This window comes from Canis lupus, chromosome 5 (assembly GCF_003254725.2).
Source record: "Canis lupus dingo isolate Sandy chromosome 5, ASM325472v2, whole genome shotgun sequence".
In the NCBI taxonomy this organism is placed as follows: domain Eukaryota; kingdom Metazoa; phylum Chordata; class Mammalia; order Carnivora; family Canidae; genus Canis; species Canis lupus.
Genome location: NC_064247.1, coordinates 5,845,844 through 5,856,369, shown reverse-complemented (window position 1 = coordinate 5,856,369; position 10,526 = coordinate 5,845,844). Strand labels below are relative to the sequence as shown.

Sequence of the window (10,526 nt, the reverse complement as noted above, 5' to 3'; positions counted from 1 at the left end):
TATTATATGCTGTGTTCTTCCAATAAAGTGAACTAGAGAAAAGACAAAGTTATTAAGGAAATCACAAGGAAGAGAAAATACGCATATAGTACCGTATACAATCTCCATGTAAGTGGACCCACACAATCAAGCAGAGTTGTTCAAGGGCCGACTCTAAGTTAGTGGAGGCCTAACCAGCAGTTGCTCCCTTCCCCTGCCCTCAAAGAGAAATCTTGAGGAATCTCGCCGTTGGGTTTGCTTACACCAGCATTGCGCACCCTCTGTAGACCCCCGCAAGGCATCCCAGCAAATGCTTGCGAGAGCCCTCACCTCAACCCGAGGCCCCATGAACAAATTGGGATTTCTGTTTGTGTTTGTTTTGTTTTTAACCAAGAGGAAGGATCTATGTGCAGGAGAACTGTGAAAGAAAAAAGAACACCAAATAAAAATAAAAACAGACGACTTAAAGGCACGGAGCTTTGTCTCTCTTCTGCCCCTGACTCTCCCCTTCCCCCTCCCATCCCCATTCCACTCACTTTCTGTTTTGCTTTTCATGCCAGTTGCTACAGACGGTAATTTTAAAGCTGCACTGGCTTTTCCAGAGCCAGAGGAATGTGCATCCGCACGTGGATTTTTCCACAAGAAAACTATCCCTGTCTTTTGGTTCTTCTGAGCCAGAACTGATGAGAACAGGCCATGGGCTGAGCCAGTCCATCCTCTCCGCTCTTACTCTGATTTGCTGGGGAGGCTCAGAAGGGGTGGAGGGGGCTGGTTTGCGTTCCACCCCGTCAGGCTGTTGTTTGATGAGGTTTGTGCCCCATTTGTTCGGATGGTTTTTATGGTTTCTTTGTTGTTCGTGGAAAGACTTTGAAAGTCATAATTCTGAATCCTTAAACTCTTCTGCTGTTCCTGCTCAGTGTCTCAACGGGACTCACACCCCAAGAAAGGAGAAGAGGAAGTTTTCCAGCCAGTTAGTTGTGCAGTTTCTGGACATGGTTATGGAGGCATGTGGACACTCTCGGGAAAGAGCCTGGGATCACAAAGGCACAGGTTCAGTGGAAGGTTCTGCAGGGCAACTAGAGAGTGAGCCTTGAGGCCTTCCCAGGCGGGAAGCCTCGTCTCTACACCCTTCTTTGTAATCCCCCTGCTTCCAGCCACACCTCTGGCCTTCCTCCTTTCTCTGTGGTCGTCGGGCCCAACCCTTCCACTTGGGTTGGAAGAGTATGGAGAGTCTGGAATGTGCTCCTGCTTCTGAGATATCAGTGCACTGAAGCAAGGGGCCAGGGTTGGTTGCCAGGAACATCATGAGCCTGGTCTTTGAGACATTCTTCCCATGTAGTCTTTAACCTGGACATTGCCCATCTCATCAGAGCTGCTGAAAGGCCTTTGCTACCCAACTATAGACAATTTTTTGTCTTTCTAATCTTGTATTAGTTTATATTTGTAGAAAACTTTAGAAGATGCCTCACATACATTGTCTCCTTTGATTACCGCCCGTCTTAGGCTACTACAATAACAAGGTACCATAGATGGAATGGCTTAGAAACAATAGCTCTTTACCACACATCTCCAGGCTAGCTGAGATCCTGGTGCCAGCATGGTGGGGTTCTGGTGAGAGCTCTCTTCTGGGTCAGAGACTGCTGACTTCTTACTGTACACGCATGCAACAGAAAGAGGACAAGTTAGCTGTAGGGCCTCCTCTTAGAAGGGCACTGATCCCATTGATGAGAGCTCGACTCTCACCACCTAATTACCTCCCAAAGCCCACACCTCCTTGTACCATCACACCACACCGGGGAATGAAACAGCAATACATGTGAATTTGGGAGCTGGCGGGGGGAGAGGGCACATAATCCTCAGTTCGAGACATTGCAGGTCAAGTTCCGTGCCCATAAGGTCACTAAACCGTATCAAGTTCCATGTCCATATTAGAGAATATTGAAACTTGGGGAAGTGTTATGATTCATCCAAAGTCCCAGAACAAATAGTGGCAGGGGCAGAGCTTGAACCAATCCTCTGATTTCAAATTCTGGTTGCTTCCCATTACCCCAGGCAGGTTGCAATCACTGTTAATGTTCATCCCACCCCGACCCCGGTCGGAGAGGACACTTCTGGAATTCAGTCATGCTTAAGAAGACATGGCTGATTAAATCGAATTTCTCCTGATCGCGGAAAGAGAATCCTCCTGGCACCCTTCTGAAAAGCTGGAGATGCTAATGTACCTCTGCTTGTTGTTTTTCATTAGACCCTTCTTATGACTCAGTCCGGAGAGGATGGGGCAATAACGTGAATTCTGGCCTCAACAAAAGTAAGTAAATGTCATACTCAAACATTTTTTCTGCAAACACGGGTGGAGAACGGGGTCATGAGCTAAAGCAGGGCAGGAGTGAGCTCACGTTGTCTTGCTTGCAGAGAGGACATCAAAATTCACTGCCAGGGTAGGACGATCCATGATACCTGTTCCCTGAAAGATGGTGAGGGGTTTTCATGCAGGCCTTTCGGTTGTGTTGCACTGCATGTGGTTTTCGCCTTTGTGAAGCTAGAAGGCTTCTCAGGACTGGGTTTTCTATATGCATGGAAGGCCACTGGATTTGGATCTTGCCATTCATGTTAGAATGACAATCCTCCATGACTTTCCTCCTCTGAGCACCGAAATTTGATCATACCAGCATCCCTGCCCTGGTATGGATATCCCTGAAGGCTGGGATATGAGGCAGTCATAGGGGTCTGACCCATCAATTTGTGTTCAAGTCCAACCCAAAATTTCCCACTAAGGGAGTAGGGAAAGAGAATGACTATACATTCCTAACCAGAGTGTGTGAAGCTTGCTATCTGTAGGAAGCACATGGGTGGTGAAGGGACTTCTTCCAAGAAGAGGTTGGGATTACAAAGTTAATGCCCAAGCAATTTCTAGGACCCCTTTCAGTACTATGTCTTTGTTGTTTGTTTATTCTGTGCCCAGGACTTGGCACTCTCGGGTTCATAAAGATGAATTAAACACAGGCCAGTCTGTCAAGCTGGGGAGAGGGTTTACACACACACACAGCTCTTTTCATCTGTGTGGTATCAAGGAAGGCCTGTGAATCTGGCATCATTTGAGTTGTGTCCAGAGGAGAGGCAGGATTTGGGCCTGCAGAGATGGGGAAGACAGGCTCTGCCGGGAGGGGTGGGCAGGGAAAGATGTCAAGGTTAACATGTCTGACAGTCAGGGACCATTCCAGGTTCCTAGAGTTTAGGATGCACAGAGGGAAAGCAGTCTGGAAAGGCAAGGAAGGGGTATGAAGAATGCTGTGAAGGTGGACCTTCCTTCTTTAGTCAGTGAGGACTCACAAAGGTGTTTGGATGGTGGAGCGAAATGGTTTAGGGAAATGAAACTGGTTAAATATCATATGATGGGACAGTGGGAAGAGAGGGGTGTAGTGAGGATATAGTCAGACTCATCCACAAACCATTCAAGAAGCTCTGTAGGTCTAGGATGGAGAAGCTAGGTGGGAGCAGAAAGGTTGCATGTGAGCAGTTTCCACGAGAGGACCTCACAAAACATGGAGACACAACAAGCAGGTGACGTTCACTCACATGTCACCATCCCATTAAGAAACTCTAAATCTCGGGATCCCTGGGTGGCGCAGCGGTTTGGCGCCTGCCTTTGGCCCAGGGCGCGATCCTGGAGACCCGGGATCGAATCCCACATCGGGCTCCCGGTGCATGGAGCCTGCTTCTCCCTCTGCCTATGTCTCTGCCTCTCTCTCTCTCTCTCTCTCTCTCTCTCTGTGTGTGACTATCATAAACTAAAAAAAAAAAAAAAAAAAAAAAAAAAAGAAACTCTAAATCTCCTACTTAAAAATGCAGTTCACAGCAGCAATACCACTAGGCATGCTGTGCTGTATGCTTGTTGCAGTTTCTCGTCTCCCTGTGAAAACCTAAGTTCTTCTGGAACCGCTGGTTCATTGCTGAATGTCCAGCACCAAGAATACTGCCAGGACTAGTAGATTCTAGACAAATATTTATAAGATTTATTTATTTGAGAGAGAGAGAGAGAGCAAGTGAATGGAGGGATGAGCAGGAGAAGAGAGAGAATCTTTCAAGCCGATTCCCCACTGAACATGGAGCCCGACCCAGGGCTCGATCTCATGACCCTGAGATTATGACCTGAGCTGAAACCAAGAGTTGGATGCTCAACTGACTGAGCCATCCAGACATCTCTTTAGATAAAAATTCATAAAATAAAATAAAATAAAATAAAATAAAATAAAATAAAATAATAAAACAAAATAAAATAAGTGACTAGAGAGTGGGTGGATGAGCGAATGCGTGAGGAAGCACACTGTGGAGGGCTTTTAACAAGACATTTCTCTTCCCTCATGGACGGTGGCCCCACTCACCTTATGTCTTTCCCCACCACAGGTCCCCCACTGGCAGGAGCACAAGCAATGAGTAAGAATACTGAACAAAGGCCCCAACCAGGTACCTGTCTGGGATGGGTAATCCCTTCTTTGCTCCTTATACAGCCGTTGATTCCATGTGGTCACCTGAGGAGGACTGAATCAATATGTGGCATTTTTCTTTCACGGAGGGTCGATATTTGGCTCCCTCTACGAGCTCTGTGAATGAAAAATGGCAGGCACTAGAACCAGGGGAAGGTTTGTTAAATATCAGAGGTAAAAAGAATGTAAAGGTTAAATGTCCCCATGCCTCATTTTGTAAAATAAAGAAACTGAGGCCCAGGGAAGGAAAGTAATTTGCCAAAAACCACACAGCTGGTTTATGAGAGAGCTAGAGCTCTAACCCACAGACTCCCGAGCCGCTGTCCAAACCTTTAAGGCTCCGCAAAACCTTTCTTCTAAAACTACCCCTGTCCCGTGATGGGTCTGCTTAGCAGATTAAGCAGGGGGTCTTCTAAAACCATGGAATTGGTCTCTTGGTATTGGAGTGAAACTAGGTCTGTCACATCCTTCTATGACATCTGTCCTATGATTACCTCACCTCTACATGAATATTTGTAGCAACAAAGAGTTTGCTACCTCCTTAGGCTCATTTCCACTATTGGGGCCAAAGTCCCCCTCCTTGAAACTGCCTCCTTGTAGGCTTTCTAGTTTGCCCTCTGGAAAGCCTTCCTCCCGTTCTGTGGGAAGGTCCTTCCCATATCTGACCACAGCTGCCATGTCCACTCCCAAGCCCAGCTCTGTCTTCTCTGTGTGACACAGTTGAGACTAAGTTCTGGACAAAGCCACTTGCTTTGGGACATGCTTTGGGACAGAGAAACATCATTTTCCATCTCTACTGAAGGCAAAGCAACAGAGAGTTGACCTACATGTCATCGAGACGGTTAGGAAAGCCCGGGCTGAGTGAAACACCCAAGCCAAACAGGACTTGACAGTGGATTTAAAGAATTCCCAGTGACAACAGCATCAGACATTACCTGCCAAAAATATTTCAGTTGTCGTACTGAGTGTGTATATGGATGGGAAAGGGTTGACTAAGCAGCTTTGGGGACTTTTCAAGTTAATTCACAATGGTAAGCAGAAACCCCCAAATCATGTTGATTCTTTAAAAATGACAAGTGCAAAAATAGTAAAATTGTATCAAACATTTAACAAGCTGGCTGGATTATGATCCAGCTGTGTATCAGGATTTCCTCGCCTGAGAAGAAGAAGACCAATCTCATGGAACCAATATTGCAAAGATTCCTTTTATAATTAAATAATCACGTGAGTTTCACGGAGACAGAGATAGAAAATATAGTCATTTTATGGCCCAAATACAAAATCTGGCTAGTACTGTCATTTCAAAGTGGAAGGTGCCAGAATTTGGTACTAGTCGGGGACGGAGATTGCCCAGTGAGTTCTTTAGTTTATAACACAGCTGGGGCTCGGACCCAAGCTGTCTGATTTCGGGGCTCATGTTTTTTTACGCCCCATCTTAAAAACAGAGATGGGTACAGAGCTGTTAAGGACCAGGAGTTCGTTAGACCTTTCTTTAAACCCATTTTGATAAAACATCTTTCACCTTATCCATGAAGATTGAGTATTAGCCAGCTTCTTTCCAAATGGTTTCCATTTTAGGTAATGACAGCATTATCTACAAATTTTAGACACCGAATATGAAAAACAATGATGCTGCTAGTACCCTGTGTTTCTGCAATGATGAGGATGACCACCCGTAACTGCTCCAGATCTTTGAGGTCTGCACATAAAAGCAGTACAGTTTTCTGAAATCAGTTTTTTCCCCATGATATTGAAATAAAAGTATAAACCCCGGGGGTATTCTTATTACTAATACTGTTGGTTTTTTTATATTTTTAATAACAGTGAAGTTAATTTCCTTTTTTGCTTCCTTAGATCCATATCAGATCCTGGGCCCGACCAGCAGTCGCCTAGCCAACCCTGGTGAGTTTACTTTGGCCTGCAAGGTTTTTCTTTCCAGAATGTTCCATAGCTTTGTGAGGTCACAGATACCTGACTAGGAAGTAACATGTACTCTTTCCCTTGGAATGGTCAATATCTGCTTCTCTAGCATACAAGTGAGAGGTTGGAGCTTGTTATTAGGTGGTAGTCATGTCCATTGGCTGAGGCTGCTTCTGGAAAGCAAACATATTAGCACTGCTGCATTTCTGCACGGAGGCTTGGATTTGTAATAAATGGCACAGGTAGAAATTTTTGCAGGGAAAGATGGGGAGCAAGGGAAAGAATTCCAGTGAGTTCTCAGTGATGGCCCTCATGGAAGTCACAAGTGAATAGATGTCCCAAGGACGTTTTATTCTAGAGCCTGGAGAGTATTTCAGTTATCTAGCCTCATGAAAGAGGCATGTCCCTGAAAAGTCGCAGATAAAATAAATCTGACAATGCCATGTAAGGGTCAGTATTAAAAATAGCTCTCAAACAAGTTCTAAACCAAGACCGCCAAGCACGTGAGCTACCTGGCCCTTTGCAGTGGTAAAGCCCACACCTTCCCTTCCCAGGGAACTACCGCTGCCAGTGTCTGCAGGCCCGTTCTTTAGTGCAGAAGCCACCCAGCTCCTGCTCCTCTTATTTTTCTCTCCACCCAAGATCTTCTCTGTCAGACTTAGAGCTGAGAGCCAAGCACTAGGGTTCTGCAAAGGAACATTCCAGATCCCTTCAGCCTGGCCCCCAGGCCACACCTTCTCCCTGTAACTCTGACAGTGGTCTCCTGGCCCCGACTCCCTTTGACACCGACAGGGGACTCCCGGGTGAGAGGGAGGGACTTCATCAGTAGGTAGAGACTAGTCAGCGGTGCAGCTCTTTCTAGAAGAAGAGACTCAAAAAACAATCTTGCCAACACGGGTGGCAAGCAGCTTGCCCCGGAATCCTCCAGCTGGTTCTGGGCACCTCGTTATCCACGGGGCGTTTCACGGGGCCTCGGGGCCAATCATCTTAAGGTCTCACCTTGCTGGCTCTGGCAAGCCGGGTGGCAAACAGAAAAGCGAGTCAACAAGGAAAAGAGGGGCTGCCGGTCTAGGGAGATGCTGAACGTCAAAGGAGAGAAAGGATTTCCCCAAAGAGGGCGAGACGATCGTTGCATTGGGGGGCCCTGGGTGCTGACTTCGCCGGGCCGAGCTACTGTGTTTTCTCCCGTTTGCAGGAAGCGGGCAGATCCAGCTGTGGCAGTTCCTCCTGGAGCTTCTCTCGGACAGTGCCAACGCCAGCTGCATCACCTGGGAGGGGACCAACGGGGAGTTCAAAATGACGGACCCCGACGAGGTGGCCAGGCGCTGGGGGGAGCGGAAGAGCAAGCCCAACATGAATTATGACAAGCTGAGCCGGGCCCTGCGATACTACTACGATAAAAACATTATGACCAAAGTGCACGGCAAAAGGTATGCCTACAAATTTGACTTCCACGGCATCGCGCAGGCCCTGCAGCCGCACCCCACCGAGTCGTCCATGTACAAGTACCCTTCCGACATCCCCTACATGCCTTCCTACCACGCCCACCAACAGAAAGTGAACTTTGTCCCCCCCCACCCGACCTCCATGCCCGTCACTTCCTCCAGCTTGTTTGGAGCGGCGTCACAATACTGGACCTCCCCCACGGGGGGGATCTACCCCAACCCCAACGTGCCCCGCCACCCTAACACCCACGTGCCCTCACACTTAGGCAGCTACTACTAGAAGCTTAACCGTCGGTGGCCTTCTACCTGAAGCCCCCATTCCTCACACTTCCTGGGATACTTTGGCCTCTGAAGGACATACGTGGCCTTGAAGAGAAAACAAAACTGGATGTTCTTTCTCGTTGGATAGAACCTTTGTTCTTTAAAAACAATCCTTTATTTTTGTTTTTGTTTTTTGTTTTTGTTTTTAACGTTGGTAACTTTTGCTTCCTCTACCTTGAACCAAGAGATGGATGATTTTCTGGGCCAGTACACCAGTTTGGATTCTCAATCCGCTATCATCTTCTGAGCTGAATCTTTAGATTACTGGAATGGTTGTATCATGGTTCTAGGGAAGAAACTGTAAACGTTCTCTATGTTTTCATGACCAAAGCAGTTTCTTATCAATACACGGGTCTCATCATGGACCCTGTAGGGTTCAGTATGATAAAGAATCATGGACTTATAACCAGTTAATGCTCTGGTTTGAGACTGAGTGAAAATAGAGGCAGGAAGCTTATAATCTTATTTTAGGAGGACATATATTCAGTGGATGGCAACTGGAACATTGGTTTATAAGGCCAGTGAAGTTTTCACCCAACTGGAATTTAAAAGAAAGAACATGTGTGTGTGTATTTAAGAAGCCGTGGGCATTGCAAAATCCCTCCCAGTGGGCAATATGCACTAGGCTGACCATCCTCTCTAGAAATAGTCAAGATATGAACTAAGAAATGTTAATGCAAATGCAGACATTCCTGAAAGACAGAGAATTAAATAATTTTTTTTTTTAAAGTAATGACAGCGGGTCCCAGAACTTTGAAAAGTCTTAGGGATTTCTGAACACAAACAGATTCGCAAGCGCTGTGCGTTTGTCAGACCACCAGTCCAGGGTCAACCAATCAGAAGGCAACTTACTGTATAAATTATGCAGAGTTATTTTCCTATATCTCGCAGTATTAAAAATAGATAATTAAAAAAATAAAAAGAATAAATAAACGAGTTGACCTCGGTCACAAAGACAATTTTACTATCAAATCAGTCGTTATTTTTTTAAATGTAATTTGTACATCTTTTGTCAATCTGTACATTTGGGCTGTTTGTACGTTTTTATAGCTGGTTTTTAAAAAGCATAATGTGACTATTGCTAAAAAGAAAACAGGACGTTTGAGTCACTGACTTTACTAGAAAGAGAAGCACCACGCAGTATTTAATGGGCGTACACAGGCAGGTAAAGGCAATCCATTCAAATCTTTAATGCTTTGGAAATGTTTGTAAATAACCATAATGCAATAATCACAACTTTGGAAAGAACAAGCAAACCGTCCCTTGTGGATACGAGGGATTTTCCTGCCCTATATATGCAATATATTTTTTAGATATTAAAATATATATAATTTTGCAAGTAATCATTGACTTTTTTTAAAACTATATTAAGTGTTAAGCTGACAACTGTCAATGAAGACTATGTTGTAAAATAATTTGACTAAATAAATTGTGCCTTCTTCTCTCGGAACTGAGGACATCGTCTTCTTATTTACCCCTCATTAGGTCAAAGGGTTTTCCCAGGGGAAGTTTCCGATTGAAACTCTTGCACCAGATAGACTTTTTCACGTGTGCATATACTGCTGTGCAGCAGAAAGCACAAAATCGGTGTGGTTTTTATTGCTGTCTGTATTAGTCAGTTTCTCTCCAGAGAAACAGAACCGGTAAGATGTACGGTATTTGTGGAGATTTCACAATGAACACCTGGTTCACAAGACCTCGGAGGCGGAGAAGCCCCGTGACCTGGCATCTGCCAGCTGGGGACACAGGAAAGCCAGTGATGTGTGTTCTAGTGTGAGCCTGAAGGCCCAAGAACCAGGGACGCTGATGGGAGAAATCCCAGTCCCAGGGGAGGAAAAATGTCCCACCTCAAGCAGACAGGCAGGAAGCAAAGAAGAGAATTCCTCCTTCCTGTGCCTTTTGTTCTATTCAGACCCTCCATGGATTGGGCGATGTCCTTGGGCGTTGGGGAAAGCAATCTACTTCAGGAGTCCACAGATTCAAGTGCTAATCTCATCTGGAAACACTTGCACGTACACACTCAGAAATAATGTTTAGCCCGGGCACCCAGTGGCCCAGTCAAGTGGGTACGTAAATTACTGATGACATCTGCAGGGATTTTTTTAAATGTCATTTTAAATTCTTCCTCCGGCCTAAAGGGGCTTTATAGGATGACAGCCAGGGCCACTGATAATCCGTGTCCAAGAACCAGAGCAAAGCACACCGTTCCAGTTCCATCCAGGATGGACTCCTTGTCCATTAGACTCATCCACTGCACACCTCCAACCCAAGTGGCCATCCTCTTGATATTCCAGCAGAGAATAAGATGGTCTGGCTTCCTCTGGTCTCATGTCAGGATCTTATGGCCCATGGAGATCGTTAGGTTCTTTTCTCTTTC

General features: G+C 45.8%; 1 protein-coding gene across 6 annotated transcripts in view; it reads left to right on the top strand.

Annotated features, from left to right (window-relative positions):
• FLI1 (Fli-1 proto-oncogene, ETS transcription factor) overlaps positions 1 to 9,599 on the top strand; it is a 122,936-nt gene extending 113,337 nt beyond the window's left edge. For all 6 annotated transcript variants that reach the window (XM_025464931.3, XM_049109765.1, XM_049109767.1 and 3 more), the window contains 4 exons: positions 2,225 to 2,287; positions 4,384 to 4,443; positions 6,318 to 6,365; positions 7,579 to 9,599. In XM_025464931.3, the coding sequence (XP_025320716.1) occupies positions 2,225 to 2,287; positions 4,384 to 4,443; positions 6,318 to 6,365; positions 7,579 to 8,108 (701 nt within the window). In that variant the 3' untranslated portion in view covers positions 8,109 to 9,599. The remainder of the gene's footprint in view (positions 1 to 2,224; positions 2,288 to 4,383; positions 4,444 to 6,317; positions 6,366 to 7,578) is intronic.
• The last annotated feature ends 927 nt before the right edge of the window (positions 9,600 to 10,526 follow it).